Consider the following 17,385-nt stretch of genomic DNA (forward strand, 5'->3'; position numbering starts at 1 on the left):
TGTCATATATTGGCCATTTCATTGGCCGAGTGGAATCTGAAAACTATTTAAGATGATCTTAAATATTAGAATAAACTACGAAGAATGGAATTTGATTTTGATCGGAGCTGAAATTTCTTCTTGATTGGTCGAATTTCAATCTCCTTGTAGCCAGTTTCGCGAATTAATTTCTATAATAAAAAAAAAATGTCCATCAGTTATTTATTATTTGAATTTTTTCTGCGACAGATATTTTTATTAAATTTGCTTTTCAACATGTGTTTCTGTCTTGAATTTAATTTTTGATTTGTTCATTTCGTACTGTCACCTTACGCCACGGTCTTAAGCCTTTTTTCTTATGTCAATTTGGAAAAAAAAAATTTTTGCGACGAAGATAAATTTGAAAAAACATTCTATATCTCTATATAAAATTATTTAAAACTATTCAGAGTCAACATTAGCGAAATACAGCTCGTCTATACACAGATGTATAAATTTATAAAACTCTTTATATATACAAGAGAACACTAATAATAATGACAAGGGCGGTACATACACTTATTTCGATACTTTGAATAAATTTCCATACTGCAATTATATCAGAAATCAAGATTCTTCACTCATATAGACAGCAAATTTTATTTTCCATTTTCACAAGTTATGCCAATAGACTAATAAATCATTTGTAGCACCCAAAATTTTGATTATGAACACATAAAACAGGCGCAATCATGCCAAAAACAATATTATTTTACATTTTAATTGTTATATTTGAATTTTTCAACTAAAATTATAAATTTTCCTAAAAATAAACTATGTAAATTACATATTGTCCATAAACAAATAAACATTGATATTCTTTATTATAATTAATTTATTGAACGTGCATCTGTGTAATCTTATAAAGTTATTTTTAAATATCTTTTATATATATTAAATTGCAAGCAATACTATTCAATTCGATAATTCGAATATTCAATTGTACAATTTGGCTTTTTTTCGTATATGTAACGAATCAGAATCGTTAAAGAGGGCACACTCCTTCCGAAATGCAATTTCTTTTAAATCGTATATGAAATCATTACGTAGAGGCTTCATTCGATTACGTATAGGACGTTGTTGCTTCAAATTGTCGAGCGTAGAAGATACATCTGATATTGAGCAAGATGCTTCCCTAGCTTCATCAATACTTGCGATACTATTTTCATTATCATTTATACATTCTCTTGCATCACTATCAGCTGTTAATGCAGACTTATCAGACTTATTTGTTTGCACAATCGCACTTGTGTCACTTGAACCGAATATCACCTCCATCACCACACGTTTTAAATCAGGGTGAGCATCTAATTTTCCTGATCCGCTATTCATCATATATTCCGCCAAATTTTGTACTGTCGCAGTTGTATCGTCTTTTTCTTCAGCAATATCTTGATGTTTAACGTTTTTATTTGATTCTTGATGTTCATTTGCAGTAGTAGCTTCATTTTCCGCAGAGATGTACGTATTCGAATTGTTTAAGTCTATACATATTTCCGATTGACACGACGATGCAGTTAAATCCATAATTTCAGGCTCATTCACCTTCTCCCCTGTGTTCATTACGTCCATGATGATATTTTCATTACATGTATATTCATTTTGTGGTATTTCGACTACTATTTCTGCTATAATTGCACGATTGTTTTGCGCATTATGCATTTTATTACAATGCGCGACGCAATCGCATTTGACGAAACATTTGAAATCACACAACTTGCAACGATATCGATTCCAACCGATATGAATTGCCATATGTCTACGTAGATTGGGCATGGACGTAAACTTTCGTTTACATAAAAGGCACTGCAGTTTCTGAAAGTTTGCGATGGTGGCCATTCTTTCCATTAGTGAAGTTTGACTCTTTTCATTCGACTGTATTGAACACAAGGGTTGCAACTTGGAACTATCCTCCTCTATCTCAATTACATCTTTCTCTAAAATTTAACAAATCATTATAATAAATTAATTTGATAAACTAAAGACAATCAAATTTACATGAATAATTTAAGAGAACATATATATAAAATTATATTTTCTATTTATATCTAAATAAAATTTTTTCATTGTTGGGTGTATACAGGGTATCTCTAAAGTCCGATCCCACTCTTGGATCTCGGAAACGGCTTTAAATATGGAAAAATGTTTCAAACAAAAGTTGTAGGATATTATGGGGGACAGATGATGAAGATATGGATTTGACCTTGAATGACTATCAAGGCCAGATCAATTTAATTGATATTTTCTAAAATGAAACCCCCCATTTTTTATTAAGAGTTTTCCAAAACACTATAATAAAGTATTTTTTCATTGAGTACTTTTCGAGTTATGAGGCTTGAAATAATTTCTTAATTTTACATAAACCATAAAATATCTAGTAAAATATTCATTTTTTTTATTATCTTACCTTAATATTTTTATGTACAAGATATAATGAGAAAAATCAATGGTATAAAGAAAACACATAATTGTTGCTAAGAAAAAATATGTTTAACAATTAACAATTACATATTGAATGAAAAAATACTTTATTATAGTGTTTTGGAAAGCTCGCGAGATAAGATATAAGAATATGCAATAAAAAATAATAATCCATTTAAAAAGACATCAATCACATTGACTCAGCCTTGATAAAGTCACTCAAGGTCAAATCCATATTTTCAACATCTGTCCCCCTTAATATCCTACAACTTTTGTTTGAAACATTTTTTCATATTTAAAGCTGTTTCCGAGATCCAGGGGTGGGGTCGGACTTTAGAGATATCCTGTATATGTAATTAAAATTTATTACAATTAAAATTTATTACAAATTAAATGCTCTCTCACCTTTCAGATCAACCAACGGCATCTCATCAGATTGGTGGTCTGATATTTTTTCTTTTTTATTTTTTATCTTCACAGTAACAGAATTAATTTCACTTATATTTGTATATACAACTTCGGATGATTGTAAATTTATATTGGACATAGAGTCATTTCGGTTCTCATTGTCAGAAGATAGTAATTCGCCATTATCGACATTTTGTGTTATCGATGCTGTAATTTTATGAAGATCATTATTGTTGTCCACAGAATTGCATTTAGCAGGATGATTAAGATCTTTTTGTAGCATATCCCAATCTTCTTTACTAAGACTAGAAACACGTTGAACACGAATGGATGTTTCATTTTCCTCATAAATCTCGGGAGATGACGATGTACATTTAGAATGAATATCTATTATTTAATGCATTATTATTAATTGATATATATTATTATTAATTATATTATTAATGTCTAATATATTTTTCTTACCAGATTGCTTTATAAGCGTAGTAGTTGCTATATTGACATCTTCTGTTTTACACAACATATTATCAGATTTTGAATCTGATAAAGTTTTATTAGATTGTCCGATTGTAGTTGTAGTTTCATCGCATGTAGCATTTGATGTTTGACAATATTGCAAAGGAGTTGACAAAGTTCTTTTTGTATTGAACCTTTTTTTACGTCTACCACATCTTTGTACACTAGATTCTGTATGATTTACTGATTTCTAAAAAAGATATAATTGTTATGTTTAATATATACTTTTCTGATATGATGAAAATATTATTAAAAAGCATTAACAGAAAATTTACCTGGGTGTTATCACTATTCTTCATTGTTGCATTTTCCGAAGCAAACACTTTAGTCGCACGAGCATTCTCTAAACCTTCCGTCGTTGCTTCTCTGTGAAATGCTCTTTCCTGAATATGAGATCTTAATTTACGCACCTGTTCATTAGTCTTTCTATGAACTGTAATTTGAAAATTGTAGAAATATATTATTTCAAATCTTTCTTAAAAATGCTATAATACTTAAAAATGTGCTAAACTTTGACAGCAAAAATAACATATATATTACAATATATATCTTTATTTATTTTATAATTACCTTTATATAAATGCCGATAAACGCTCCATGAATTTGCAAATATACTTGTACAGCAAGGACAAGGATAACATATGCGCTGAGATGTATGCAGTTTCATATGAACCGTTAATGTTTTCTTTGTTGAAAATTTTACATTGCCTATAAATAAAACCAAAGAGGCTTCTCAGATCTTTTTCAAATATTTTATAATTGTGTTAAAAAATAAGAAAATTGTTTATTTACATATTGTGCAAGTCAAATTATTTGTAGATAATCTATGTGCTAATAATTCATTCTCTTCGTCGCTCATATCCATTTGAATAGGACTATCACTCTTTTCCAATTGATTTTCAAATGTTTGTTCTTTTAATGTAATAGTATTCTGATCTGTCACATCTTGTGATTTTGCTACCTAAAAGTCAAAAAAGTAATATTATAACTGTTATAAGAATAAAAATGTAATGATCATACGTCATTGAAATTCTAGTTGTAAATCATAGATAAATAATGGCAAATAACAAAGATGAATGGATTAATATAGCACTTACTTGTTCTTTCATTAAATCCATAGAATTGACCAATGTGTTTGGCGATTTAACAGTTTGATATACTGCGGAACAATTTGTATTTATGGATTCCAAATAAATATGTTGGTTATTTGGAGCATTAAAAATTGTGTTTTTCTTTTTACTAGAGATATTACTATCCGTATTTTCTTCTCTTTTTTTGTTGAGCATATCTATTACGGTACTGAGATCTTTTTTGTGTGATTCTTTTGATACTTGACTTCTAAGTATTCTATCGTTCTTAATATTATCCTTAATTATTGTCTGGTCCGTCTTACACATTTGAATTATTGATTCTTTACTAGAGTGCTGAAAAAGAAATTTTCGTCATACTTGTGGCAAGTAACAGCAATAACAAACAATATATAAACAAGCACATTCTCTACTTACCAAGTTATAATTGTGTAATATACTTCTATGAAGGGTAATATCAAATTTTTTCCTGCAATATTCTCTTTTATGAGATATCAAGTTTACGATACTCCTAAATAAGCTGTGACAAGTACGGCACTCATATATAATATTGCATTCGTACGATAGAATAGATTTAACCTCGTCAGTGCCATTCTCGAGGAGCTTACTAACTTGACAAAGATCAGATACACTTGTATCAATTGGCTTGCGCAAGCTGGATAAATCAGGACTAACTACACCATTCGTATCCTTGGTAGGAAGTTTCACTTTGCCAAGTTTCTCATTTCTTTTCTTACTTTTACCCTTAGTCTGTACAGATTTCATTTTCTGAAAAAGTTCTGTACTTCAATCAATGTATATTTTCGAAGCCTTTGCAGATCTTTAGTTACAATTATAATTTCAATTCTTTCTTATGACACACCTAATATACTTGATACAGAATAGCTTATATGATATTATTCTGCTACATATCTCTGACTTGCATACAGATCTCTTATACTATTAATTGCATAACACACGAGACATTTGCAATTACGTATGTTTACAAAATTGTGCATAAAAAAAAAAACATTCTGGTGGAAGTACAAAGAGATCCCTAACATAAGTCTCGCATCACGCACAAATTTACTTACATATATACATATAATACATAAATATATATATATCTAAAATTCTCTCAGAGAAACGCAAACTGGTAAGGATCGTACCCTAAGCTGATCCCTGAAATGTTACGCTTGCGAAAGTGCTGGAGCGTCCTGCGACCTACGGTCCTCGGTGAGCGTACGTGCGATTATCGAGCATGCGAAAAAATTCGCGGAAACGTAGCGTTCTCCCAGATAGGTGCCACAGTGCGCGGACATGCGAGCGACGAGCGCTTCGAGTCTCTCCTTCATTTTACTCGTCGGCCCCGACGTTCATCTCTTGCCTAGCGACCGATTTCGAAGGAGGATGAGCGGCTTTAGCGGATTCGAGCGGCAACGTGCGACTCTAGGCACGTACGGTAGAAAAATTCCTCGTTGAACGCTGCCGCGCGTATCGCGAAATCCCATCATTGCGCGACCTCCATTTTTCCCGTGGAAGTTCCCCCGTTTACCGTTTGGCAAAAGTTTGACGGGCAGCACTTTAGTCACGCGTGTCCCCGTCGTTTCTCTCCCTCGTGTGGTGTCGGCGAAGACGAGCAGGATATTTATATCGAGATGTTCATCCCGCGGATGTTTTCTCCGTTAAAGGTGTGCTGTCAAATTACTTATTGATACATGTAACCTTCGTAATTATCGTGTCTTTCTCAGCATATCCGTCTGTGTTATATGTTTGTGATGTCCCAAGTTAGATCTGGTTCCCTTATATCATTGTGTAAGCATGTATGTATATATTTACTAATATATATATATTTTTTTTAGAACTCGGCGTTGATGCTAACGCAAAAAGCACTCCAAATTTATGGAGATCTCGGCACTGCCAAACTGCTACCAATGATTTCTACGATGCATCTACTGAAACCTAAGAGTATCTGTACAACATCTTCGCATCGTGCATCCACGATTGAAGTTATACGACCAATAAGACCCATAGAAAGAATGCTGAAGAAGATTGGTATTTTAGATGTCCAGAAATATGTAATTTCAGTTTTTTTATATATTGAGCTTTTTTTATCATTTCAAAATAGAAATATACATATATATAATACAAATAGCGTAGATCTATGCGTACATCTTGTTGTTACAAAATAATAAAAATATTCCAAGTTTGGATTAAATATAAAGAATATTTAAATTTACTAATGATTTATTAATTTGTTATAGAGATATATAGCACTTGGCAATCAAGTATATGAACATGTAATGGCTCAAATAGATTATCCTTTTTTCTACAAACGTAAGTTTATTTATTAATAAATTTCTTTTATCACATTTTATTTTTGGTACAGTAAATCATTCATACAAATATATGTATAACTTAAAATGTACATTGTGTGGGTATCTTCTTAAGAATAACATTTATAATATTCATTCTTTTGCTTTAAGGAGTTATGCCTAGTCAGGAGGTCGAAAAAAGACGAATTTTTGAGAATTTTTTTTGAAAAAGTGCATATTTTTTTACAAAAGTTTCTATATTTGAAATAGTTATGTTTGACAAAATTATTGTAAAATTTTGGTACAAAAATATAAATTTATGGCAAAGTTACAGCCGATGTCCGGGAAGCCTATATTCCAAAAGCGTTTTGCGGTGACCACTCCTGTTTGGAATTGAGTTATCTACAATCAAAAATTCAAGAAAATTTAGTTAATATATTAGTTTATCTAGTCTTTAACGGTTCCCTGTTACAAAAAATTAATTTGCGAGAAAATGGTGGCCGCTTAAAGCGAAATTATTGATTTTCGTAAAAAAAAAAACGCTCGTTTTTCATTCATAAAATAAAAATTACGCATTAAAAAAAATCCTTCGGTCAAAGACTAGATTTTTATGTTTAAAAGAAGTTTGCAAAAGTTGAAATAGATTGGTGCAGCAGTTTTCGAGATATTTTGGTCACCGTCTTTGAAAATGTGGTTTCGAGAAAAACACGTTTAAAGTTTCGAGTCTAATTTACATTAAAATAAAAAATTTATTTTTCAACTTACACAGAGTCATCTATTCCAGGCCCATACAGTACGCCTTCTGCTGCAGTTGTTGCTTCTAAAATATTAATTTGTTCTTGCCTCTCGAGTACTATCGAGTGTGCGGCAGTCAGAAATCTTTATGCGGGCAGCATCTTCTTCCTCCACATATTTATGGGCATTTGGGCCGCTGCTCACTCTAATGGATTGTAGCATTTTCAATAATGCTCCTGAACCTTCATTAAATACGCAAGCAGCGATGTATGCGGCTAATTCGACAGTAATTAAGCCACTTGGGATTATTTTCGGGCTGATTTTCCAGATAAGTTGATTGTAACTTTCATTGTTATTCTGGGTGAAACCGCCAACACATCTTTCTAGTAAACTATCTTTACTAAGGTCCATATTCTGAATCCTCTTTTACTGATAAAAGTGCCTTTAAAAGTGGCTTATAAGCCTTCTGATTGGCTGTAAGCCACTTTTAGAGGCACTTTTATCAATAAAAGAGGATATGGACCTAAGATTTTCATAGATGGGCTTTATTTCCGATTTTCTCAAATCTCTCGAACCTTTCTTACGATCCATAATTTATTTAAAAATCGAAAAACTACGAAAGAAGCGAACGTTCCATTGCACAGGTCGACGTCAACGTCGACGTTCGTCCCTATAGCGCAGCAGCCGCGCGGGGCGCTCGCGCTCCGACGTATACTTCACGTCGTATATCTCCAACAAATTTCAGCGGATTAATTTGAAACTTTCAGGGAATATTTCTAACATTATCTACTTCAAAAAAATGTGAAAATCTCAGAATCGAAAATTTGAAATTTTCTGACTAGGCATAACCCCTTAATAATTGTCACATTGAATTAAAAATCGTCATTAATAAATATTTATATTTTTTTTGTATATAAATGTATATAAATTTTGTATATATAAATGTTGTATATAAATTAAATTGTAAAAATTGTAATGTGTCATATATTGGGCAAACAAAAAGACACTTACGTACTCGTGTGAAAGAGCATTTTAGTAATATAAAATTACATCAAACCAATCATTCCGTCATAAGCAAACATAGATTGGAATCTGGACATGAATTTGACTGGTCGAAACCTAATATTTTACACAATGAAAAATATGTACGAAAGAGAGAAATTGCTGAAATGTTTTTTATAAAGAAATTCAACAATTTAATCAACCTACAGAAAGACACGGATAGTTTAAATAACATCTACGACAAAATAATAAAGGTCGTGTAGTTCGTTATTATTTTTGATTTAATACTTTCAGTTCGTTGACGAAGTCTCACACTGACACATCGTTTTTATTTCTTGATTTTAAATTTAGTAAGATGTAATGATCTTGCAAGTGTGATTTGTGCAGTTTACAATACTATGATTTATATCCATCACTTGATCTGTATGTACTCATATTGTTCACATTTAATCCGTGGGTATTCTGTTTATTCAAACCGTTGAAAATCTAATTTGTAATTTCATATTCTAGTATATACTTGAAAAGGACCACAATCATATGGTCGAAACGTCGTGATTAATAAACAAAAATTCTGGCTAGTTTGGTCGATTACATTATTTCCAATCCTTTGATTAATTGACTAGCGATATTAAATAATTTATGTATTTTTTTTTGTATATTAATATTGTTATTTTAATTTTATTGTAATTTTAATACTGAAAATATTTTAATTTTTATAATTTATGGTTTTTTAATTTTAAGCGTGTTCTCCACAGATTTCAACATGACAGATACATTTTTCTCATGGTTTCTGGTAACAGAACTTCATCTATGGATGATAATGGTTCGTTATATGGCTGAAGGTAACGCTGGCAGATTAGTTCGAAATAATGCAGTGAATACACTGTGGGAAGACACAAAAGCCAGGGCGATGAATCTTGGTGTGAGTAACATTGTACTTTAATGCATTATATATCATGTGATATTTTTCCATGCTTATTATATATAATTCTTTACTGATTATATTAAATATGGCAATTGCAGAAAATCAGTGAAAAACTTAGAAATAAGCAAATACTAGAATTATCACAGCAATTTAACGCTGCTATAATAGGTTACGACGAAGGTATACAATCCAATGATAAAGTCTTAGCAGCAGCATTATGGAGAAGATTCTTTCATTTGGAATGCAATAATCCAGAACATGTTGAAAGTCTTATCATTTATGTTAGGAAACAGGTAAGTTTTAATATAATGGATAATATTTAGCAATAAATTCCATTAATGATGTAAATCAAAATAATTGCGAGTCGCTCAATACGACTTTACAAAAATGTCATATTTTATCTCATTTCATTTCTTATTCATTTTACAGATCTGTTTATTTGATAATTTACCATCCCATGAAATTTTAAGGAAACCCGTTTTAAAGTTAATAGACATAAAAGATATATGTAAGCCTCAATACTAATTATTTTTTACATAATATGTTAATAGATATATTTAATGATAGATATTTCGAAATGCGTACTTGTAAATATAGATTATAATAATGAAAAATTATTGTAAAAAATGTAGTAATAAATATACAACACGTTATTTTTTTGTAAGGTGTATTTTCTTTTTAGAAATACTTTTTTTACAGTATTTTTATTACAATAGAGTATTGCATCAAGTTAAATCAATAATTATAAATCCGAGATATTAACATACTGATTCTTAAGTAATATATTTAATTGCAATATGATGGATAATCTCCTAGGCTTGTAAATATACGACATACGTAAGTTCTCATGCATACCATATTGCACTCTTTTTTCAGTGATGGTTCAGCACATTTGAAAAAATTCCTAAATCAATTAATATTAAATAAGACACAATAAATTTAACAGATACTTCATATAAATCTTCGTATATTATTACCTGTAGTAACGACTTAACAAATTCTCATCGCGTGCCAGTTTATATAGCCAACTCTGTAACGAATTGTACGACAAATCAGGAATGTTATATTCTTCTCTAAATGAATATGACTTGTACCATAATGGCGGTTGAACAGCGTTCTCGTTTGCTAAAGTTAAATTGTACATCCAGTTCTCTATATCCTTCACTGCCTGTAAAGTTTTATCATATGTTAATATATAAAATTCAACAGTCTATATAAATATTTTACTAAGTATAAGTATTTAACTAAGAACACTTACATAATTTTTACTGTCAACAATATATAGCTTGTAATTGGGATTTAAATTTGAGTAGGCAGTTGCGCTACCGCCATTCCAAGCAACATTATTTACCGTCGAACTATTATCGTTACTATAAAATAACTGTACTTCGTCGTTATGTGTATGGCCGTTAAATTGCGCTCTAATAATTCGAGCATATCTATTTACAATTTTAAGATATTCCCTTTTCCATGTATTTTGACATTCGTCATTAGCCGGGACGTGCGCCAATATGTGCACAAACTCGCCGTCTTTTTCGGCCTGCAAAAGCGTATCTGCTAACCACTGCAACTGGTCATAAGGATCTTTCGGTTGATACCACAACCACCTATAAATTGTTCTTCGTTACATGAAAGATAATACATTGTATGCTATCTTATAATATTTGCATTTGTAAGATAAGATAAATACATGATCTAAAAAAACAATTGATGATTGCAATATATTTGCAATATATTTTATTTAGCTTAGAAATATCAAACTAATAAATATGCATAAGAATATTGACAAGATAAGCAAATTATGCACATATTTATCAAGATTGTGATTTATGTATGTTATATCATACATATTCTAATATTTATCTATATTATGTGTTTCCATAAATTCTTCAACTCTTTTTTTAAATCATCCTATTATGTACATATACCCTTTTGAAGTAAAGAGGAAGAACAGAAAGAAAAAGCAAGTATATATATATATATATATACTTGCTTTTTTTTCTGTATATATATATATATATATATATATATATATATATATATATATATATATATACAGGGTGGACCATTTTAACCTTTAATGGAGAATAACTCGAAAACCAAGCCCGGGAGAGAAAAATGTTTCAGACAAAAGTTGTTTGGTTTCGAGGGGGCCATAAGATGGTATCATTGGTTTGACCTTGAAGCGTGTCGTCAAGGTCACGTAAAGATCACCTCCAACTTTTTAAATGGGACAGCCTATATGCTTTTGCATATTCTTGTAGCTCATCTCGAGAGCTTTCCAAAACACTATAATTAAGTACCTTTTCGTTAAGTACTTTCTGAGTTATGAGGCTTGAAATAATTTCTTAATTTTACATAAACCGTAAAATATCTTGTAAAATATTCATTTTTTGATTATCTTACCCTAATACTTTTACGTACAAAATAATGAGAGGAATCAATTGGTATAAAGAAAACACATAGTTGTTTTTAAGAAAAAATATGGAATTGTTAATTGCAAATTACATATTTTTTCTTCAAAACAACTATGTGTTTTCTTTACACCAGTTGACCTTCATGTGACCTTCAAATAACTCTTCAAGGTCAAACCAATGATACCATCTTATGGCCCCCTCGAAACCAAACAACTTTTGTCTGAAACATTTTTCTCTTCCGGGCTTGGTTTTCGAGTTATTCTCCATTAAAGGTTAAAATGGTCCACCCTGTATATATATATATATATATATATATATATATATATATATATATATATATAAAACAGATAATTAGTTAAATAAAACTAAAAAAGGATTGTAGACTCACCAGTTGTAAGAATAACAGACATTACTGTTTAGTGCTATAATTCTAAATCCTTTTTTAGGTGAAATCGTATAATATCCGCCTTTTAAAATGGTAGAACGAGTAGATTCTGGTAACCATCTGAAATTGATCCATAAATGTGCCATCAAGTTATATAGCCATTGTGTGTTTATGTTTCTATCAGTGATAGTTTCAGGCGCGTATCTAGAAGAAATTTCACAAAAGGATTAATATCTAAAAATGCGAACAATATAAATGAAGATTCTAACAAAAGATTTATACATTCTATCTATATATTTATGCATAAACAATTTGAAGTCTTACAAATTTACAGGATGTGACTCATGGTTACCCAGAATAGGATATACAGGTATATTTCTGAATGTTTTGTAAATTTGATAATAGCTCTTGTTAATACTCTGGATATTTCCCTCGAAAGAGGTTTCCCAAATACCATGATCTACTATATCGCCAGTAAAATAAACGTAGGAAATATTCTGTGGATTAAAATTCACGAGACATTTTGAACAAGAGAATTATAAATGACAATAATTATAAATAACAAGAATTACAAACATAATATAGATTTTTATTCTGCATACCTGATGTGTGGCTTTAATCTGTTCTAGAACATCAACAACGGCATGCCACGGACTATCGCAATAATTATAATCCCCCCAGTAGCCTGCTACTTTGTTACTTGTATTCGTATCATTTTGTCCTCTTCGACAACATGTTGGTTCATCGCAATACGCGTTGCCAAAAGGTTCATAATTACGATCGTAATGGATATCTGTTATTTGCACTATATTTATAATATCCTCGTTTTCGTAATCATCGATTAATTTTGGAGAACCACTATCAATATTGACTGTCCACTTGAACTCATCACTAATAAGCGGGCAAGATTGTGATTCAAATATAACTCCGCAAATTGAGGACGATGTTAAATTTGGTCTTGCTTCTATGATATGCAAAATTGTTGGCTGCAAGCAAACGAGATTTAAGGATAAGATTGAATATAATATATAAGACGTTCGAAAACAAATGCATAACAATGATAATGATGACAATAATAATGATGAGAACAATGATAATAAAAGATACGAGTCATCACAAAAGAAACTTATATATATGTTATCATGTTTTATCCAGAGTTGGGAAGTAACGCATTACTTGTAACGCTATTACCATTATTTTTTTATTACCGTTATTTTTTTATTACCGTTATTTTTTTTCGGTAACGTTGTTACATTTTTACATTTTTACATCTTTAACGATAACGAATTTAACTGTTCCTTTATCGTTACTTTAGTTATTTCTTATTTAATAAATCATCATAAGCTTATCGATGTTTTGATTCTACATGATCAATGATAAAAATCAACGATAAGATTATTGTTAAATAGCAATGTAATTGGTTAAATCCAAAGGTAAAAACTAATCACATTTTATTGCTATTTAGTCACTATAAATAAAATATATCTATATGATATGACATTAATCTTTAGACTGTTGGGAAATCCATTTTTGTGGCTCTGAACAAATTTCGAAATTCTGCGCAATGTATATTTTATTTATATAGAAAAATTTTTAGAAAAAAAACACTATTTTAATGAAAAAATGTCGGCAGTCTAAAAGTTAATCAACTCAATCGTAATTCTATAATTCCTGTTATCTTGCTAATTGAAAAATTTATTCCTATTACAAAATATCTTGCAAATATTTTAGAAAATTATAAATGCGTTTTTCTGTACTGATAAATCTAAAATTTCTATATTACAAATGGAAAATTCAATATGGAGAATATTTTGGAATTTAATGCGAAGAATGTTAGAATAATTTAATTATCGAATAGTAAAAATAATAATTATATTTAAAATCAATTACGTATTTAATTTTAGATTTTAGAATTTTAATTTTATTATAGAAAGTAACGAAAAAATAACGGATCGTTACTTGCTTTAGTAACAATAACGGTAGAAAGTTATTTTTTAAAATTGATAACGAGTAATTGGTAACGAGTTACTTTTTATGAAAAGTAATGGTAACGGTAACACGTTACTTTTTTGAAGTAAAACATTTCCAACTCTGGTTTTATCATGTTATTATATAATATATATAATAAAAAATTTCAATTTTTTATTGTTTTATTATTTATTGTTTTTATTGTTTTATTATTTTGTTTTATTGTTTTATTCATATCTATGTAATAGATAATATGTGTAAATTTACACTTACCAAATTAAGAGTCACCGAACCATTGCAGACTTGTTCGGTTCCAAAATTTAGCCGGGTACAAAGTTTAATCACGTTAGATTTTATATCATTTGCTGACATGCCTTTCTTATGAAATTCCATAAAAGAATCGAAGACGGAACGACACATTACGCAAGTAAGTATGCTTCTTTTACCGGTGAAATTATGCCAATTCGAACGTTGTAAACTGGCCGGAAGAATTAGATTATCGAGTAAAGAATGAAGTTCTTGAGACTCAACTCCTGTTTTTACCCAATTATTAATTTCATTGGTCAAGCGTAATACCATCTCATCTGCAAAATAGCCTCGTTATTTTTACAGCTTAAAATATAAAATATATTCTTTATCTTATATATTTTATAGCGATAAATAATAATGTAATAAATATAATAGAATAATAAAATATGATAATAAATATAAGTATATAGGTGTATTTTTTTATATCTTTAAACATAATGTTCTTTGTTTTTGTGTGTGAGCGGTTATTTTTTATAGACTTCTATGAAATTTACATTTTTTAGAATAGGTATTTATGAGATATATAACTCTACAGAGTATGTGGTATGTGTTAAAACTATGTAATCTTGATTAAAAAATAAAATCAGGAATATTCCCATACAGCACAGAAGCTTGCATCAACATTGCTGCAATGTTACAACATTGCACATAGCAGTGTAATGCTGCAGAAATATTGCAGAGACATTATTTTGTAATATTACTTTGGCAATGTTGCAGCAACATTTTAACATAGCGAAAATGTATAACATGTGTTTCTTTACTTGCCGCTATGTGGCGACATCAAACTTAACTAACTCGTATTCGAATTTTCATCTAAAGTGGATATAAGGCCTACAAAGGACTAATGTAGTAATTATATTTTTTGTCTTGTGTCAGTTAAATTTCTGATAAACTGACTTGATTTATTTAATATTCTGAATCCTAATAAGGAATCTAGATTATTAAACAAATAATTTGTTTAATAATCTAGATCCCTCGTTGGGATTCAGAATATTAAACAGATTTTTCTTCATTGAATCGGTAAATGGGAAATAATTCATTTATTGCACGTATTAAAATATTCTGGTACCGAGTGTATGTAAAATAATTGTATGTATATTATTGAGATAAATATTTAATAAGACACATTTGATAAAAAACACTAATAGATATTTTTTTTCAAAGGCGGTAAATGTTTTTTTTCTTATCTTTCTTAAACATTTCTTTATATTTTCAAAATTTATTTATTAAATTTAAAACGGTCTGCATTTGCAATAGCAAAACGCGTTTTAATATTGCAAATACGTTGCACCGTAACATTACTACAATCTTACATTGTAATATTTCTGAGGGCGGACATTTCAACGTTGCTGCAAGCTTGCAGTAATGTTGCAGAAACATTTCGCAATTTCTATGCAATATTACAATGTTTCAATGTTAGGTCTATGCAACGTTTTTGCAATCTTTCGGTGCTGTATGGGTTGATAATTTTAATCTTTTAATGGTACCGACCACTTGCATATTTTTGCTGTCAATACATTTTGATTGACAAACAAAATAAACTGATAACTTTAATTTAATCTTTAAATGATATTTGATATTTGAGTCTATAATTGATTAGATAATATATGATCGTGAGAATATAAATAATTAGATAAGAATTATTTTTTTTCGGTCAATTTGACTTAAATTATATATATATATATATATATATATATATATATATATATATATTTTTTTTTTTTTTTAATTATATATATATATATATATATTGAAATAATTATTATATATTATTTATATTATCTAGTCAGTTATAAATTCAAATATCAAAGTTTTACTTCTAATATCAATATACAGGGTATAACTAAAAAAGCGCCTACAGAGTAAATAGCGTTATTCCTGTTTAAAAAACCGTCGAGTCGAAAAGTCGGAACCATTCTTTTCTATAATGCTTAATAAAGCGGTAATTATTGAGTAAAGTTGCGCCAATAAGCAGGTCAGTAGCCGCGCGCCTGGTAGTGTGCGTGAGCGCTCCGCCGCTACGGCATTATGTCATGCCGCTATCGTGCAATATTCTTATGCAGCGTAATAATGCAAAAAACTTTATTTTGCATTAAAAATCATATTTCTTCCGTCAAAAGTGTTTCCTCAAAGAAAATTTCGACAAGGAGGCTGAAGGTCGGTGCTTATTGGCGCAACTTTACTCAATAATTGCCGCTTTATTAAGCATTATAGAAAAAAATGGTTCAGGACTTTTCGACTCGATTTTTAAGGGATATTTCAGAAATAACACTATTTGCTCCGTGGGCGCTTTTTTAGTTACACACTGTATATTACATATCGATACAACATAACTCTAATATATACTAATACATGTTATACAAATAGATATTGATTGTACAATTGTTGATGTTATTGATAAAAATTATTAAGATAAAAATATCGATAAAATAATTATATTAAATTTTACCTTCATAAGTGAGTCCATTACTATTTGCAACTTTTAATAAAAGTGCAAAGAATAATACTTTATAGAGCTGCATATTGACGCGACTGAGTCCGAATCAATACATCACTGTAATAGGAAAAACGATTGTATATCTAGAGTTAATGCCTTACAGAGCGTTATTATATCTTTAAGATAATTCCCCACTTTTATCATTATTGTCCCTCCTTAATACTAAAACGGTTTAATATAACAAACTTTGATCTAACACATGTGAAAAAAATTTATAAAATATTCTACATATTATAGATTTGCATCTATTCAAGATTTGTATAAACAAATTATTACGTGAAAATATATATAGTGCATTTGTCTAATTTACTTTTACATCTCAAGATTAAAATAACAATATTTTTTATTAAATATGCTGATTATTCTATTGCTCTATGAATATTATACATGCATACATTTTAT

General features: G+C 29.6%; 3 protein-coding genes and 1 long non-coding RNA gene across 4 annotated transcripts; 1 reads left to right on the plus strand and 3 right to left on the minus strand.

Annotated features, from left to right (window-relative positions):
- Window positions 1–591: 591 nt before the first annotated feature.
- LOC145964356 (uncharacterized) lies at window positions 592–6,137 on the minus strand. The gene is made up of 9 exons (XM_083087003.1): window positions 5,600–6,137; window positions 4,869–5,219; window positions 4,461–4,787; window positions 4,156–4,324; window positions 3,934–4,071; window positions 3,639–3,796; window positions 3,313–3,553; window positions 2,845–3,234; window positions 592–1,955 (listed from the first exon to the last, which is right to left on the minus strand). Exons 2-9 carry the CDS (start codon window positions 5,214–5,216, stop codon window positions 955–957), a joined length of 2,772 nt encoding a protein of 923 aa, XP_082943129.1. The 5' UTR covers window positions 5,217–5,219; window positions 5,600–6,137; the 3' UTR covers window positions 592–954.
- Window positions 5,826–10,060, plus strand: Uqcc1 (Ubiquinol-cytochrome c reductase complex assembly factor 1). The gene is made up of 6 exons (XM_083087012.1): window positions 5,826–6,121; window positions 6,293–6,508; window positions 6,695–6,767; window positions 9,238–9,404; window positions 9,506–9,700; window positions 9,837–10,060. Exons 1-6 carry the CDS (start codon window positions 6,089–6,091, stop codon window positions 9,930–9,932), a joined length of 780 nt encoding a protein of 259 aa, XP_082943138.1. The 5' UTR covers window positions 5,826–6,088; the 3' UTR covers window positions 9,933–10,060.
- LOC145964365 (uncharacterized) lies at window positions 6,809–8,221 on the minus strand. Its single transcript, XR_014436439.1, has 3 exons — window positions 8,056–8,221; window positions 7,511–7,837; window positions 6,809–7,147 (listed from the first exon to the last, which is right to left on the minus strand). It is a non-coding gene; the product is annotated as an uncharacterized LOC145964365 (long non-coding RNA).
- LOC145964357 (sphingomyelin phosphodiesterase) lies at window positions 10,058–17,260 on the minus strand. Its single transcript, XM_083087004.1, has 8 exons — window positions 16,936–17,260; window positions 14,451–14,761; window positions 12,812–13,195; window positions 12,534–12,706; window positions 12,213–12,413; window positions 10,666–11,014; window positions 10,385–10,575; window positions 10,058–10,311 (listed from the first exon to the last, which is right to left on the minus strand). Exons 1-8 carry the CDS (start codon window positions 17,006–17,008, stop codon window positions 10,194–10,196), a joined length of 1,800 nt encoding a protein of 599 aa, XP_082943130.1. The 5' UTR covers window positions 17,009–17,260; the 3' UTR covers window positions 10,058–10,193.
- Between the last annotated feature and the right edge of the window lie 125 nt (window positions 17,261–17,385).

This window comes from Camponotus vicinus, unplaced genomic scaffold (assembly GCF_025532165.1).
Source record: "Camponotus vicinus isolate PSW18456_S1 unplaced genomic scaffold, iyCamVici1.0 SCAF_13, whole genome shotgun sequence".
Lineage (NCBI taxonomy): Eukaryota > Metazoa > Arthropoda > Insecta > Hymenoptera > Formicidae > Camponotus > Camponotus vicinus.